Source organism: Callorhinchus milii, unplaced genomic scaffold (assembly GCF_018977255.1).
Source record: "Callorhinchus milii isolate IMCB2004 unplaced genomic scaffold, IMCB_Cmil_1.0 Scaffold26, whole genome shotgun sequence".
NCBI lineage: Eukaryota > Metazoa > Chordata > Chondrichthyes > Chimaeriformes > Callorhinchidae > Callorhinchus > Callorhinchus milii.
In genome coordinates this window covers 1402119-1420474 of record NW_024704767.1, presented here as the reverse complement: position 1 = coordinate 1420474, position 18356 = coordinate 1402119, and the positions used below count along the sequence as shown (strand labels likewise).

The 18356-nt window shown below is 40.8% G+C and overlaps 1 protein-coding gene across 2 annotated transcripts in view; it reads left to right on the top strand.

Moving 5' to 3' along the window:
* The window catches only part of galk2 (galactokinase 2), a 46949-nt gene that overhangs the window by 968 nt on the left and 27625 nt on the right, over positions 1 to 18356 (top strand). Inside the window, exons 1-5 of one of the 2 annotated variants that reach the window (XM_007906257.2) lie at positions 820 to 983; positions 2300 to 2388; positions 4466 to 4589; positions 6234 to 6324; positions 9962 to 10108. In XM_007906257.2, the coding sequence (XP_007904448.1) occupies positions 931 to 983; positions 2300 to 2388; positions 4466 to 4589; positions 6234 to 6324; positions 9962 to 10108 (504 nt within the window). In that variant the 5' untranslated portion in view covers positions 820 to 930. Of the gene's footprint in view, positions 1 to 819; positions 984 to 2299; positions 2389 to 4465; positions 4590 to 6233; positions 6325 to 9961; positions 10109 to 18356 lie in introns of those variants that run through there. The other variant, XM_042344046.1, reaches the window with a different exon arrangement.

Here is an 18356-nt window from a genome sequence, read left to right as displayed (position 1 = left end):
AAGTGTTGGTTAGGAGGAGGAAGCAGTTTTCGTAAACAAATCGTTTTTCTCTCTCGACAGCCTCTCATTTCCAGTTTTTAGCACCGGCCTTCGCTGGAATCTCAGTTTTTTTTAAAAAAAAGGGTTTGTGGGTTTAGGCAAAAGAAACGTGTGGGAATATTGGCCAAAAGTTGCCGGGAAATTTGACAAATTCTGCGGAAAAATTGCAGGGAGTTGATCGGTGCCATCCAGGTACATTTTACAAGCTACGTTTTTTTCACCGGTTTCATCGGTTTTATAAACAAAACAATAATAAGTTGGTCATTTTCAATCTCGACTGTTTGGGGGACGCCGCTGTGTGCAATTGTCCGCCGCATTTCGCCCACAAATATACGGTCAATTCGCTCCGTAGTATATTCCGTGAAGCTCTTTGAGACCTCTAGAAGACGTGAAAAGCGCTATATCGAATGCAAGGATTACTATTGTTTATAAACTTAAAACAAAAGGGAGGAACAACGAATCGTATTTGAAAACTGAACGTGGCGTAACAGTTTTTAAGTCCAATTTACTTTTTTTTCGCGGGGGGGGGTGAAAATAACAGGATAGATGAACTCAAAACAAAACAGTTTCAAAATTAGAACGGTACAAATAAATGAAACCAGTTGTTCAGAGTCACTTCCTGGAGCCCACGGTCTTCACTGTCAGAGACCCGACTCACACAGAGGCGGAGAGAGAGAGAGAGAGATAGAGAGAGAGGAGAGAGAAGCGCAGCTGTTGCTTCTGCCTCTCGGTTCCGGCAGTGACTCGGCTTCAGGTACCGGGTTGACAGGATATCCGCGACGGGGCGGGACCGAGAGGGCTTCTCCCGGTCTCTCTCTCTCTCTCTCTCTCTGTGGTCACAGTCACTCACAGGCTGGAAAGCGAGACCCAGACGCCGGCGAAGGAGAAGCCATGGCCAGCGAGGCCCCGCCGCACGAGGCCGTGCAGACGGCGGAGACTCCGAGGTAGTCAACCACCGGTGGACCTTCGGTGTAGTTTGTGCAGAGGCTGAGTGGCGGCTTTGGGGCCACGTTACACCGGGGACTCCCGACCGAGCAGCGAGTCGTTTTGTATCATAAATAACGTGAGAGATTGGGAGGTCAGGTTAGCGGCCCCTCCCCCTCAATGTAACACTGGGGACCGTATTATTATTATTATTATTATTATTATTATTATTTATTATAACAAAGAATAAAGCTGCCGCTCAACGCTGTGCTATTTGCAAATGAAACCCATCCCAGAACTGGTTCCATAGGGATGAAGTTCAGGGCAGATGTTTTTGCTGCTGTCGCTGCGCACAGGAGAAGCGTTTTTATTCTGGTGTTTAAACTGCAGCGCATTGCATTCCTGCGACAATCTCCTGGTTTGTGGCCCTTTAAATGCACAGAGAGAAGGGGATTCACAGCTGCGATGAGATGTACTGCGCAAACTTCCTACAGTTTAGACGAGAGTGCGTGACATTCAGTTTGGCTTCGCTTTTTTGATGGTGTTGACTGCAGTCTTTGTGTCACGAGAAATTGAACCTCTCGTCATGTAAACACGCGTGATGTGTTGTCACCAGGACCACCCCACCCTCCCAACAGTCTGTCAACACTCCCTGTCCAGAATCAACACCTGGAGGATAGCCACAAGGACCAGGTTATTCCAGGGCACCACCACCACCACCACCACAAACATAAATGACATGTGTATAGGTTTCAGGGCAGGAGGACAACCCAAGGCGCTGGAGAGTCAGGGATGTGGTCCCGAGCTGGGGGCTGGGATCAGGAGGGGTGGAGGTCAGGAGGGGTAGGAGGATCTTGAAGGAGGCGAGGGAGGGAGGGAGGGAGCGAGGGAGCGAGGCGAAGGGACTGTGGGATGGAGTTACAAACGGTGAGGGCAGAGGCTGAAGGTCCGACTGCCTGTGATGGGGCGGGCGGGCCGGGCCGGGCTGGGCCGGGCCGGGGGACGTGGAGCAGGTCAGAATCTGCCGAGCGGAGGGAGCGGACGTTTGGATGGAGTTAGCAGGTCAAGAGGTAAGGAGGAGCAGGGCGGGAGGGCTTTGAAGGCAAGGAGGAGGATTTTGACCCCAATCCTCCGGGGGATGGGGAGCCAGTGGAGATGGGCGAGGATGGGGCTGAGAGGGTCACGGAACACCACCCAAAATAAGCTATCAGCATTTGACACTGGCGAATTTCTTTTTTTTTAAAAAAAACCTGAAAACGAGCAATTCAACGGGGTAATTTTATTTATTTTTCTTAGGGGACGCAATTTTTATGAGCGCTTTGTTTTGTTTCTTTAGGCTTATGAAACTAAAGGCAGCATTTATAACTAAATATGGTGCGCCGCCTTCATTTTACATACGGGCCCCTGGACGAGTCAATTTAATTGGTACGTTGAGCTTATTTCCTATAAGCACATTGCTTTAGTTGCTAACGTTCAACTGGAATGGGTTATTTTCAGCCATTTTTACTCGTTTTGTAACGAAATCGTTGCAATTGCATGGCAATGTACTGTTTTAGTATTTTTTTTCCTGCTGATAAATTCCTGCCTTAGGGAATAATTGTGACATTCTGCAGTTCTATGTTAATGTGTTTATATGATATTTATTTTATTTAGTGACATTTGAGAGCGATTACTGGATTTCCACAAAAGTATTTACTCATAATAACATGAATAATTAATAATGTATAATATCTTTATCAATAATAGCAGCAGTTAAAAGCTTCTTTCAAATATTGCATTTGCTATAGTACCTTATCACATCAAGACACTTTTGAAGATTTTCACAAAACCAGTTACTTTTCTGGATGATGACTGTGGTTAACACGGCAGCTAAAATACTCCAGTACCAACGGTACCAAGTAGGAATCTGCTTGTTAGTCAATTGGTGCATCACTCTCCGGACACAATAATCTCTCCAAAATCACTATCCACGACTGTTTGTGGAACACTGCCGTTCACAATTGACTGCTGAATTTCGCCCACAAAATACATAGTCTCAACGACGTGATAAGACGCTATATCAAATGCAAGGATTATTATTATAATACCAACTCACATGCAGTAATTGTACAAATGACCAATTTAAAAACTCGCTTCTCTTTTTCAATACAGTGCCATGGAATCTAATAACATTATGCCCCGAACAGGCAAATGTTATTGAGTGCAATAGTTATGTGAGTGAGACGTAATTAAGAAGGGCTGTGATGGGTCCCAGTGCTTTGAGACGTCTCGAAGACGTGATAAAGCGCTATATCAAATGCAAGGATTATTATTATTATTGAATACTCTCCAGACACTCGCATCCTGGACTTGCTTTAGAGTCCTTCTGTTCTTTGTGGAACTGAACCACTGTGTTCGTTTGCTGCCTTGGGGAGGAGGAGGGAAGCAAGGAATAAGGACGGAGTCATGCAAGTGGAAGAAAGCAAGAGAAATTATTTTCTGCAACCTTATTTGTAAAGAAAATAAGCCTTGACTAATATTTATTCAGTCCCTTAAGTCCAATAAACATCAGAAAAGTTACAACATTTATAGAAAGACATCCGATCAGAGTCTCCTCCAATTAAGATCAGCTCTTATTGTCTGCCTTCAACTAATGAGATGTGGGCAGGAAGGAATCACTGAGCCTGACTTTGTAGGTGAACTGAATTCATAACAGAAGTGATGTAAACGTTAATCTAGTAGAACGCCTTCTTAATCTGTGTGCATTAGTTCAGATTCTTTACAGTCATTATGCCACACCTCCTGGATAAGCACGTCTAAGGATTCCTGAAGCAAAGAGAGGCTACTGCTTTGTCGCTGTCCGTGTATATTCATGCAGATAAAAATAATAACATGCCAGGAACACAATAACAATATGAAACAAATCAGACACAATAGAGCTTTTACTGTGCTTGTCAAGGTTGTCAGAAGTAGATTTCTGTTTAAAGAGCTTTCCTGATGTCTAATTTCCTCAACTGCTATGTTCTTGAACCATTTCCACTTAGAAAACTCCTAGGCCTGTACTGTTTTGACAAATCTCAGTCAGTGGTGTTGGAAAACAATGGGGTCTATAATTGGCTTCATGCAGCTGGAGAGGCGAAGAATCACCCAAGGTTCTCATTCTTGATCTCCATCCATTGACACTTCATGGAAGTGCTCAAGTATGATGTTCAGTAAGTGTGCGGTGCTTCACTTCATTGAATAGTCCAATGAGACTTGATATCTAGACTTGTCAGAGAAGACTGAATGAGATTCTTGTGGGGACAGTCCTTATGGGAATTAAACCCCCGCATAAGTCAGAAGGAAGAGAGGTGGGGAAAATGACCTCATAATGCAATTTACTAACCATGTCAGTCAGCCTCTCAAGGTGTTACATACAGTTGTACATGTTCTATATCGTTTCCTTAAATTTTAGAGACTGTGTATATATATAATATTTGAAATGCAGTTATGTATGAAAATTACTCATTTAAATCTTTTACAGGTGAGCATATTGATTACTGTGGATATGCTGTTCTTCCAATGGCTTTAGAGCAAGATATCTTGGCAGCTGTTTCACCAACGCAAACAGAAATTATCCGGCTGGCAAACACTAACCCTGTGTACCTGTAAGCAATTTAATTTGATACGGGAGCAAAAGAGAGGCAGCAACACGCCTGCCCTGCGTACATTATATTATCTAATGGTTCATCGTATTTACCGAAAGAACCTTCAAATTTAGATTTTTGTAAAGCTGTATTAAACGTTTTAAAACTCTGCTTATATATATTTAAAAATCTTGCGGAATAGTGGATTCACTGGAGTTGAAGATCAAGGGTTGAATGTTTTTTTTAACTATGTTGTGCATTCCACATCTAAGTCATCCACTGGAAGAGGTGCCAAGATGAGAATCCACAGGGAGTGAGGGAAAATTGGAGGCAAACCATTTTGGGCCGCTGTTGTCCAAAGGCTAGTAGAGAAACATTTGCAGATGTCTGGAAGAGGCCACCTCGACTGCGACCAACTTGACTGAAAAACAATGTTTTGTATGTAAAAGCCTGAAGAGGAAAATACAAATTTAGCTTTCTGTTACCCTCCCCACCCCGCTCACAATAATAGAACTATGGTCATCCCTTTTATCATTGTTAGAGTTTTGTGGATAGGGTGCTTTAAATCTAACTTTCCACCCTACTTCCTCTTCTTCTGAAAAGGCTGACTTTCTGGGCCACGATTTGTTGGCTACCCTCAAGTACCTCTCTGAAGTAACACTACCTCCTTCAAGTAACCATTGTTCACTTGTGAAACTTGGTGGTGAGTGCCAGCAGGCTAACACGATGTGCAGAGCGTCACAGACAAGCGCAAGACTTGACGGACGCACTCTCCAGGAAGGATCACAGGGTATTGATCAGGAATGGGAAGGAACCACTTTTTGAATGGGAACTCCAGTGTGATCTGCAGTAGGGGGACTAGATTTGAATTTAACCTAGTGATTCCGCTCATGGTAAGTGTCTGTAATTCAGTAATGGGAAGGGTGCTGAGCAAAGGCAGATAATTCAAACATAGAGAAATTTTTAAACTGGAACAGCTAATAGGTCTCGTAAGGCTCATGAGCTTTATAGCAGACAGTTGCACAAAGGGATTGGCTGAGACCTGAAATAATACCTTATTAAGCAATGTCAGTCAGGACATGGGTATGCTGTAGAGGGAGACTTCGGCAAAATAAAGGGAGAAAATAACAATTTAGAAAATTTATTATAGTGGGATATAGAGATTTTGTGTTTTAAAGATAACTTGGAGAAAAAAAATCTCATGTTTAAAAATGTACTGGGATTCTTAGTTTTGTTATAGTTTGAAGAAAACATGACTTGAGACGTTTTCATCTTAAAATTAAAAAATCTGGGCTTTGAAGAAGATTGGCATGAAAAAATACATTAAAAAATTAAATGTTACCACGAGAGTGTCAAAAAAAATCACACAGTACACCATTTTTTTATAAGATCGAAAAGCAAAGTAATTGACAGTAAAATTATTGACATTTCTCGTTAACACCCACTCCTGCCTTCCACAGATATCAGGGATGTATTTGAAAGCTTTCAAATTGTGTTCTGCATTATTAATTTTACTGTTAAGTTGCTTCGTAGCATTGAACAGAAGTCTCTTGGCTGACTGTTAATTTTGGTCTATTGGTGACCTTTACTTTGCTGCTGAACAGCAGATGGCACCAGTTAGCTATTTTCTGGAAGTCAGTCAAACACTGTTCTTTATTTTTACAGGGATTATAATGTTCATATAAAAAAGATCCATATTGACAGAACAAACCCTCAGTGGCATTACTACTTTCTTTGTGGATTTAAAGGAATCCAGGTAAGATAACCAGCGATTATTCTTGTCATTTGGATTTTAAAATAAGTTTATTTTATGAGTCCCCAATTTCTGAGAAAAATTATCCCATCACGTTAATAGGACATCTCAAAGCGCTTCCCTCCTAATCTCCCTATTAGATCCACTGTAGCTGTCATATTTATACCCTGACTAGGAGCCTGCACTGGGTGGGTGGGGTGGAGGAGGATGTGTGTGTATGGGTAGGGGGGATGGATACTAGAACTCACCAGCAGAATGTGTTGCTTTAAAATGCTGGAAATATTCCTGCAGTGATCCACCAATATATACTTTAAATTTTATTTTTCATTGGTGTGAATTATCAAGACCTCCACTGCAAGGCTAAGTTCTCACTTGATAAGGCTAATGCCCAGCATGAAACTTAAGCCGTAGAGACCATGAACTCTGGAACTCTCTCCCCCAAAAGGCTGTGGATGCTGGATCCATTCACAGTTTCAAGACTGAGGTGGATGGATATTTGTTAGGACAGGGTTTTGCGGGATACGGGGAAAGCGTGGGTAATTGGACTTGAGATACAGATCAGCGATGATCTTATACAATGGCGGAACAGATTCAAAGGGATGAATGGCATACTCCTGTTTCTATGTTTCCCTGATCTGAGTGACTTGGTGTTAGCCATGGTTCTGCAATCTGGTCTCCCCGGACTGGGGTGGAGAACAGTTTAGTTCTCGATAACTGTCCAGTGACCCCTGCTGGAATATGCTTGTGCAATGTCAAAAAAAATAGGATCAGGCTCAACAATGATGCTCCCACGATCACAGCCAACACTCACTTCCAGGCTATGCTTTAAGAATAGTCACTTGGGGGTTAGTCCTGGCAGGTACTTGGCATACATGGAACTGTTTACCAGATTGAGTCAATGAGAAGAAAAAAAGTAAATGAGAAAGAAAGAAAAAAAAACAACTGCACGTAATGCTTAATTTATATTCAGGGTCTTGAAACATGTCACCATAGTGGTTGGGTTTTAAGATCGCATCATTGACAATACAACATTTTAATAAGATTTGCACAATTCTAGTGGAAAATGTATTGCATGTTATGGAAAAGTTGGGTTTAGGAAGTTTAATGGATAATCAGAACATTATCATTATCATGTTTACACATTACCTAATTTATTCTTATTGTAGCCCATTGATTGGGCACTTCTACAGTTATAGTTCCATCAGCTATTTCAGATAGTTTTATAAAGTTGTGTTTGACACCAAAAAAATGCTGCCTGGAATAAATTATTTTATATATTAAAAAAACCGTTGAAATTCAAAGAACTTAGTCCATGCAATATTTGTTACACTGAGGAGCAAACCATTTTTTCACTGATGGCAGACAATTATCTCTCTCCAGTCAGTCCAGGCAAAAATTGACATTTGTAATGGATCTTATCCTCCTACTCTTAGAAACAACAGGGTTGCTGCAATAATAAAACAGTTTCTCCAATACTTTGTGCAAGGTCACTCTTAGGCAGTTCCTCAGCCTTGCGTGAGAGTTTAGGCTTAGAAGCGTCATTTGCACTTGGTGCCAGCACTAGACCCTGAGCTGAGACTGGCAGTTCACAAGACTTCGCATGCTATAACCACATGGTGTCGAATATTAATGCACAAAGAATCATACCACAGGGCCACACAGTGCAGGCTTTTAAATTGCAATGACAAATCCCATAAGCACGTTTTAAGTGGCAACAACTGAAACAAGTAATTTAAATGACAAGTGCTAGAATGTTCTGAGTCCTTAGCCTGTTTGTATTAATTTAAGTGGCCAACTCTATTGGGATATGAATAAAACAATAGTTGGCATGTCTGACTTTTATCTGAAACTAAAGCACTTTCTGAAACATTGCGTGATAGTTTTATAAGCTAGATTCATGCAAGAGACAGGGCTGTGGATCAGCCTGTTTAGATATATTACTTAAAGCTTTTTTTTTCCTGCAAGTTTGGCTGCAGTTCTGTAAGGCAAAGCCACTGGCATCTACTTTCAGCCTATAATCTGCTTATATTGCTGGCAAAGGAATTGTAGACAAAACACAATACCAAATTTTATTGCAGAAAATGTTGCTTTCAATCAGTTTTATGCAAGTAATTTTAAACTTTGTTCTCACATTTCACTCTTTTAGTGTGGTAAAGCTTTGTAATATGGCCTTGTTCACTTTTGCGTCACATTTCACTTCCAATTTCAAAATGTTTCTCGGCAAAACTTATAATGGAAATAACACCTCTCTGACAGCCCGAAAAAGCCTCATTTTCATAAAGGAATGTGTGTGTGTGTTGGTTGGCAAAGGGCAGCAATTCTGGTCACTGGAGGCATTTCCGCATTATTATTTGTGCAACTGCACTGATCCCAAAGAATTAAGTAACCACTTCACTCCAGAGAAAAATATATTGCTCACAGTAATGTTTCCGTCCCCCAAGTGCTATTAAGAATCCAGCCAGCTTAGGTTTAAGGGGGTTAGTTCAGACAATGGCCAAATAGTTCTGTCACAAAATCTTTGCTGAGGTTAAAAAAAACTCCTAAAATACCATATTTTGCATAGGATGGCTGCATTTTAGAACAATAGTTGCACAATACGAAAGAATAGCTCCATTGCTGTTCTATTGTGTGATCCAACTGAAAGCATCAACACTGCATACTAAAATACCTCATATTGAAGGCGAAACCTAAATATTTCACTTCCTTTCTTCTCCCTCGCCCCCACTCCCCAGTTTGGGTTGTCTCAGAAAATATTAGTCTAAAATTCGGGGAAATGCTTTCTGACTTTATTTTCTTTCCTTTCCCGCCAATTTTCCTCTCCTGAAGGCATTTGATGGTTCTATGGACACCTATCGATACCTCACCAAGTGACCCATTATTCACATCTTAGACTTGACAGTGAGTGTTGGCAGGTTATTTAACCTGGCGGGTGGGCGGTGAGTGGGGGATCACAGTCAAACCTGATCCACATCCATCATGTCATAGATGGACACTGTCCGACATTGCTCTCTGGATGGTGATCAGGGAGGGAGATCCTGGCCGATTTACTCCTCACGAAAGCAGATTGCAGCACCACACCTGCTGCTCTGGCTGAGAGCAATAAGTTCAGCACACCTGAAACTTTAGTGATTCACTGTCCAAGCCCAGTGATGTTCTTATCCACTGGGACATTGTATCTGTTGAAAAGTACCAGACACAATTTGTGCACACAAACGTGATAGAATCATGGAACTGTATAGGGCAAAAGTGGCACATTGTGTCTCTGTGTCTCCTTGAAAGCACAATCCATTCTAACCCATTTACCTTCCTCCAATTTGTGTGCGATGCAATACGTCTAGTGAACTTGCTTGCATTATTTTAATGCAATACTGTAGGTCCACGTTGGAAATGGATGAATACGTAACATTCAAATCAAGCCTAATCAAGTGAAGCCATCCTCGGTGGAAACTCCATTATCCACAATAATCCACCCGAATTAATAATTGAAATTGACTGAAAATGAATTGTTGAAATCTCAATGATTCACTTTTCCGATTAATCGATTACATGGCATTTTCATTCACACGTGCAACTGAAAATTGAACTGTAGCATTCAAAATGAACAAGTTAATGTTTGAAAATTTCTTGCTCTCTTTGTCAGGAACACTTCAATCTCATCACCCCTTGTGGAATGAACTGCATGCTTGATGGCACTATCCCAGCCAGTTCAGGACTCTCCAGTTCCAGTGCAATGGTTTGCTGTGCAGGTCTCATCACTACCGTTGTCAATCAGAAGGCCCTTTCCAAGGTACTGTTACACTCATCAGATCTGCAGTCAATTTGGATTAAAGATATAGGAACCCACAATCAATCTGTGGATTACCGATCTGTAAAAAGAAACTGTATATAAAGTCTGGGTCAGTAAGATTTTTTTCTAATCATATTTGGGACAGGCCGTAAAGTTGATTGACTGTATATTTTGTGGGTAAATGTGGCAGCCAGTTGCACACAGAAATTTCCCACAAACACCAAGGGAGTCGATGACTAATTTTATTGTTATTAATAACAGTGTGGTCTATGCATTTCCTGTGAGCTTCTGTTCCCAGCAGAGTATTAAGATAGACAGGACAGTGGGGGCAATCAGTTCATCCTATGGTGCAAATAGCACAAATGACGGAGTACTTTCACTTTCCCCAAATGTGTTCAATATTAATATTTTTTAATAGCATTGTCTGATGACATTTGAAATTCTGCTACGCAATGCTTTGCAATCCTGCAGCATAATCCTAAAAAAGCACCAGTTTTCCTTTTATTTGGCTGATGTTGCTGAGGCTTTCATGAATCAGACAGAAAATGTTGGGTCTATGTGATAGCATCAGCACCTGTTTTTTTTTTGCTGTGATGTCTAATTACCCATCTGTTACTGATCCAAAGTTTTTAATATGAGCAATGATATCTTAATGCTGGAAGACAGAATAATTACTGACTACACTTGGGTGATCCAACCAGACCATCTGTCACTAATTGCTAATAATTTGGTTTGATGCACGGAGATTGGTTGGTCAGTCAGTTAGGATGCCACATCTTTTTCTGCACAATTTACTATAACTTAGTCTCAACAAAAAGACTATCTTGACTTTGAAATGCAGTGAAGTGGAGCATTTGTATTTTTTAAGTGTCCAAGTAACCTTTTCACACAGTAATGAACCAGAACCACTTTTAATGTTCATGATTATTTTATCAATTTAACACAATTTAATTTAACGAGTTTCCATGTAACAATTAAACAGTAATTCCATTTACTTTTTTTATATTATCTCTGTTTCTCAGTTTATGTCTAAAGATACCTATCAGTGGGGTTGGTAGGTTGCATATTTTTAGTATCTAAGGGGAATGCTGTATTGAAAACCAAATAATAAGATAGAAATCTGGACTACATCAAGCAATAGTTTCAAAGGCTTAGCTTCTTACACAGGCTGACTTAAATGAGTCATGTAATAAGAACAATCTGCTACAAAGAGTACACTTGAGAGAGTTAGCCATTTAATTTACATTAGTTGCTATTTTACTTCATCCCTTCAGCAACTGTTGTAACCTTCACCATTTCACAAAAGCAGATAATACATCTTGTAATTATTTTGACCTCTCTAATTTATCTTCATTATCAGTCTTGTTTAGTATCCTAATTTTCAAGGATAAAGTTACAAGACTGGTCTATCTTACCCTTGTCGCTCAATACTGTGCAGCAATCTTTTGACTATAACCTTAGGATTGAGATCAGTGTAAAATCGACCCCCTTAATCCACAGTTCCACAAGGTATGAAGTGCATCACTACTGGAACAAAATCTATCTCAATAAAATATAAGAAAACAGCAGATTTGTTTGATATTTGCATTAGATACCCAGTCATAGAGAATTCTAATTCTAATCTAATTCAGGGGGCAAAACTAACATGAATATTGGGAGCATCATTTAGTATTGGAATATTAAAAGCTTCAGCAATTTCTCACACTTATTTGAACTCCAAGCCCCCTGTGTTGTAGCTTGGTATGTTTCTAATAGGAATAGTCATTTAACAAAGAGTTTCCATGTAACCAGCAGGACAAGTTAACAAGCCTTTGCATATTAATCTGTCATTTTTATTCAGTGATTACAAAACCAGCTCAAAAGTTCTCTTTATAACTATATATGTATATATATTGATGTAGCACCTCATTGTATTATTGGAATGTCTCAAGATGGTTCACAGAAGCTTATAATAATAATCCTTGCATTTGATATAGTGCCTTATCACGTTGAGTCATGTTACAGCATTACACAGCTATAAAGTGTTGTGACTGTATATTTTGTGGACGAAACGCAGCAGCCAAATGTGCACAGCATTTATTTATTAAAGTAAATACTTTATACTTTACAGTGTGCTATTGTAGGCAAACACGACAGCTAGTGTCTCTAGTGTGAACTACCAATCTTATTTGGGAGATTGTTGGCCAAGACACTCAGAGAAAGTCCCTTCTCTTTTCAAATTGTGCCATGGGATCTTTAAACACCACCTAAACAGGCAGCTGGGACCTTGGTTTATATTGTTTTTGTTTAAAAAATGTGCAATTAATCTAAAAGACTGTCAAACTAACCGAATAAATCATAAGATATCACTTGGAAGAGAGAAAAGTTGAACTTTATTGGACACATGTAGTAAAACTAGAATATAAAAATATAATTAATAATGTACTGTAACACAATGAATGGTCTACTTACGAATAAAATGGAATTGTGTTATTACCACACTTTCACATGCAAATACCACAAGAGTTAGCAACAAGCGATTCATTCCAAAAATAAGATCGCATGCACACAGTCTGCAATATAACTGAAATTGGAAGCTAACATGTAATGGAGTCAAGTGGGGTCTTTCCATTTCACCTTGTGTAAATGTGCTGTTCGTCGACAATTTAGGTAAGGAACTTCAGAAACAACATTATCAAATTTCTACCCCTTATTGCCCTGAAGGAGCCCCTTGCTTTGGGTTCTGTCTCCCTTAGCATGAAGGGACAGGCTGCGTTTCGTGACTTCCTCACATCTGCTCTCATTTTCAGCAGACAGCTGGTGTGTTTGCAGTGAAAATTGTTATATCAACCCTTACCCTGCTCCATGGTGCTTGATTTAACATCTTGGCTGAGAATAATCGGAAATAAAACTGTATCCAGTAGAGATGAAGAAAAATGAATTCCAGCAATCTAAAGTACAAGATACTTCAAATGCATGACAGATCAATGAACAAGAAGGCTAATATTCACTCTTCATTGGATCTAGCACCGTTGAGCTGGAGAAGATGCCATCTGGGGTGCAAGAGGGAAATAGGATCAGAGCAAGGAAACAGAACGCTAGGAAGAAGTTAGAAACATTTATAACCACACACCAAAAGATCTGCCATGATCTAATGAACTGGCAGAACAGGCTTGTTGATGTCTTGTTCCTTTGTTACATACATGACGAGGCATCTAATGAGCAGTTAATATATTTCTGAAATGTTGGTTTGTGTAAGTGAGGCCAAGGTGAGTGAGACTAACAACAACTTGTATTTATATAGCGCCCTTTACACTGGACAGCGTCTCGGAGCGTTTAAGAAAGTCAGAGTTTCAACTACAACTAAATGGCCTGGGGAGAGATGGAGTTGTAAAATAAAGAGGACAGATAAGATTTGAAGATGTTAAAGTCAATTGTTCAGGGCTCCAGGCAGAAGCATGGCTGAGCTAGGCTTCCAGATATTTGTGTTGAGCTTCACTGCAGACTGAAGATAGAAGGTTAGAGTAGCAGGACAGAGATGTGATGAACCACAGGGAAAGCCACAATCACATTTGTGGTTATCAAGGATTATTAGTGAGGAGGAATCCTCAAATGGATTATTATATAGTGAGATGCTGAACAAAATAGCTTTCCAATCTGCATCTGATGTACATTTCCCTTGACCAGTTTTGAGATACCACAGAGAGAGAGGAGAGTCAGAGAGAAAGCAGGAGTTAGTGATGTGCAATACTGGCCGAGATGTTTGAATGCTTGACTTGCATTGAAAAGTTATTCATCTACAAAATATACAGTCACTACAATTTGCAGTAAATCATGTGAAGCAATTTGAGACATCCTCCTGACGTGCAAAGGCACTCGATCAAATGCAAGGATATGCAGGATTTCAGTTTGTGAAAGGGATTAATGTGTCTTTAGTTCCTACTTTCTAGTGGATAGAGGCTAACAATAAACAGGCAGACAACAGTATAGGGTCCACTACCTCACCCCTCAGGCTGCTCTTGTTCATGCCTTCATCACCTCCAGGCTCGACTATGCAAACTCCCTGCTTGCCGGCCTTCCCAACTCCTCCCTCCACAGGCTGTAGATAATCCAGAACTCTGCAGCCCGTGTTCTCTCCCGCACCAAACTCCGCGACCCCATCTCCCCCATTCTCGCCCGACTCCATTGGCTCCCTATCCTTCAGAGGATCCAGTTCAAGATCCTGGTCCTCACCTACAAAGCCCTCCATTGCCTCGCCCCACCCTATCTCTATGACCTCCTAACACCCTACCAACCCGCCCGCTCCCTCCGCTCAGCCAGCTCTGGCCTGCTCCACGTCCCCCGACCCACCCGCCCCACCATCGGCGGGAGAGGCTTCAGCCACTCTGCCCCCAACCCCTGGAATTCCATCCCCCAATCACTCCCCCTCCTTCGCCTCCTTCAAGTCCCGCCTCGACCCTCCTCTTTGACCATGCCATCGGCCACCCCCCTTCCCCTCCCCTCTCTTCCCCCCCCACCCCCCCCCCCCCCCTCTGCTGTACTGCCGCACTACCCCCCATTGGCCACATTTCTTTTTTTTTCCTTCCCTCTCTATCCTTCTATTCTGATTCCTGCACTGTTAAAGATAGATTTGGAAGGCTTCACGGGCAAATAGTTTGATGGATACAGACATAAAGACATGTAAGCTGTCAGGCATATGGAACAAGTCGCACTCTCAAACTACAGAGCAAACCATATAACACATGTAACTGGCAAACATTGTTAGCAGAATGGATTATGTCAATATAAGTCAAGTGTTACAGCCAAATAAGTTTGTTAGGCCTCTTAGTGACAATGTTTGGCCTTTATTTTTAAGCCTTTCAAGATTTGGATACCTTATCCTCATACCTGATTATTAAACTATGCTGTTGTGTTGGGCATTTCTACCTGGTAATAATTAAAAAAAGGCATCGCTAAGTCTTAAGTGAATAACCACCATTCACTTGTCAGTGTACTGTAGTGAAGAAACAAAGAAATACAATATAATTACTATATAATGTAATTGCTGTGTGCAATTGGCTGCTGCGTTTCTCCCATCAAAATATACAGTCAATTCACGTTATAGTATATTTTGTGAAGCACTTTGAAACATCTCGAAGACGTGATAAGGCGCTAAATCGAATGCAAGGATTATTATTATTGTTGCCATACAATTTTGATTTATATAACACCTTTCAAGTTGGGAGGATGTTTCAAAGTGCTTGACTAACACAACTGATAGATGTGCTGTGGCCCTGTAGAGTTGAGTACATTTGTAATTCTTGGAGTTTTCTTTTTACAAAGAGGTATGACAAACTCTGGATGAACCCGGTTACTTCTTTTTGGTTTGCAACCTGTTGCTGTACCTCACTTGATATTTTTGAAATTTTGTCTGTTGTCAGTAATTCCAAAAAAAGAAATAAACCACTGGCTTGTTGTCGATCGTGGCTGTTCCTCATTACCGTGCGGCCAAAAAGGAATATCTTTTCAGAAATCGCAAAGAATTGGCAGCCCACGTTGCTTATTGCATTAGGATTCTGGCCGGATTTGCAGGCGCAATGGTGTGATTAATAAGAAAGTCATTGCTTTGTTTTGCTTTCTCAGTGGCTAACAATGTATAGCATTTTAAAACAAATATGAAATAAAAGACCGCAGAGACCAGATACAAACAAAATATTTTTACAAAGAGGTATGACAAATATATCAGGAAATATGCAGAATATTCACTTGTTTATATTATATTCAATTTTTTAATAATATTAAGGGGCTATTAATCAACCTGCGACTTTATTTCCTTCCCTGGCCTCTGTCTTTACTCCAATCTCCAGGGAATGTCCAGTCAAGTCAGCAATCATGAAAGATCCTGGACTGTCAGGGCTGGCTAATCTTGGAGAACAGCCAGAGCCAATGGCATGCCAGCTGACTATTCACAGTCCAATCTTTTCTTGTGTCTGGGATACAGATTCCCCCGGTGTTGGGCACCCTTGCGGATCTTGCTCAAGTGTCCATTATTCCAACTTAATTCAGGTTAATGTTGAAAACGCGTTTAACCAGCAAGAAAGTGTTAACCGAGCGTTGATCTTGACTGGCCATTTGATGGTGGGCAGCGTCAAGATACCACCCAAACTGAATCACTAACTTAATCTTCTTGCTGGTATGAAACTCAGGCAGTGAGTTTGCAGGTACAGCAAGCAGTTAGGAAGGCTAACGGTATGTTGGCATTTGTTACAAAAGGGTTAGAATATAAGAGTAGGGAAGTCTTGCTGGAAATGTATAGGGCCCTAGTGAGACCTCACCTAGAGTATTGTTTTGGTCTCCTTATTTAAGAAAGGATGTACGCGCCTTAGAGGGGCTACAACGTAAATTCACTAGGTTGGTACCAGGGATGAGTTATGAGGATAGGTTGAGCAATTTAGGCCTATATTCTTTAGAATATAGAAGAATGAGAGGTGATCTTATAGAAACCTATAAGATTATTAAGGGGCACAACAGAATAGATAGTGGGAGACTTTTTCCCCTGTTTGGAGAAACTATAACCAGGGTCACAGTATTAAAATTACGGGTAAGCCCTTTTGCACTGAGTTGAGGAAAAACTTCTTCACTCAAAGGGTAGTGAATTTATGGAGTTCTCTACCCCAAATGGCTGTAGATGCTCAGTCCTTGAACATATTCAAGACTGAGATTGATAGATTTCTTTTAGATAAAGGGATTAAGGGATATGGGGATAAGGCGAGTAGGTGGAGTTAGAATAGATTAGCCATGATCTTATTAAATGGCAGGGCAGACTAGAGGAGCCGAATGGCCTACTCCTGCTCCTATTCTTATGTTCTTATGTTCTACCATCGGTGGCCGGGCTTTCAGCCTCTCTGCCCCACACTCCATCCCACAGTCCCTTCACCTCACTTCCTCCCTTGCCTCCTTCAAGGCCGGTCTCAAGACTCTCCTCTTCGATCGTGCCTTCAGTCTCTCTATCTTCCCTCACCCCTACCCCACCCCTCCCCTATTGCTCAGGTCCTGACCCCTGACTATCCAGCGCCTTGGGACGTCCTCCCGACGTGAAAGGCACTCTATAAATGTAATTTTTGTTTTTGTTGTTGTTTTCAGTGTTAACCTGAATTAAGTTGGAAAGTGCAGACAGATTAATGACCAGAAGTAAAAGCATGCACCACTCTACTATAAACAAAATCTTTAGGTTTTTGCAATCTGTTGAGAATTTGTAAAGAATCTGAGAAATGGTCTTACAAAACATTCTGGGCAACAGTCCCACAGTTGTGGAATTGTGTTGTTCAAGAGCAGCCTTCGTGTCAGACTTGTTTATTCCAAACACAAACGGAAAGCCGAGAACTCTGTAACCACACTTGTGGCAAATCGGAGACGTGCATAATACTGAGATGAGAGCAAGATTTTCAAAAGCAACGGAACAGATAACATCAGTGCTTAATTTTGCTGGTTATGATGACAACCAGATAATGTCTCACAAACATGACCCAGCTCCTGATGAAAATAAGTGGCATTACCATACAAAACATATGTGAAATAACAGCAAATTGGAAGTTAGCATGCAAAGTTGTAGCAGATGGTAACTTTAATTAGTCTCATGTATAATGAGGACTTACTGTTTTAGCATTACCCAGAAGTGATTTTCCTGATTTCTGCTTGGATTGCACGCTATTTTGTTCCATATGTAGGATGAATAACATGTTTCATATTGATTTCCATTCTAACCTTGATTATAATTTTTAGGAAAGTCTTTTTTTTCCATTTTACTCCTAGTGAATGGTAAATAATGTGCAGCAATGCCTTGGATTGAAGTTTTTTAAAGATTTATTTTCCTGGGGTCTGTTTGCCATTTTAGTTTTCATCTTCAATTGCAAAACACTAATGATACTTATCCTTGTTTGAACGTTAATGTGTTCATGCCCAAGCATTTTGAACAAATAGAGATGTGTGAGATATCAGTTGTCCTGCGGTAAGTGAGCGAACATTGTATGGCAGCTCAAGACATCCAGGTGGATGTTAAAGATCATATGGTACTATTTGAAAAGATAAGGGAGTCCAGGTTCTTCCAGTGTCCAGTCTAAAAATCCCCCAGAATAAATTGGTCATTCACTTCATGGCTGTTTGTGGGACACTGGTGTGGGTAAATTGGTTGCTGCATTCACTACCAAAATGCGTGGTCAGTACACTTCACAGTAAATCCTGTGAAGCGCCTTGAGACGTCCTCCTGACGTGAAAGGCGCTGTATCAAACG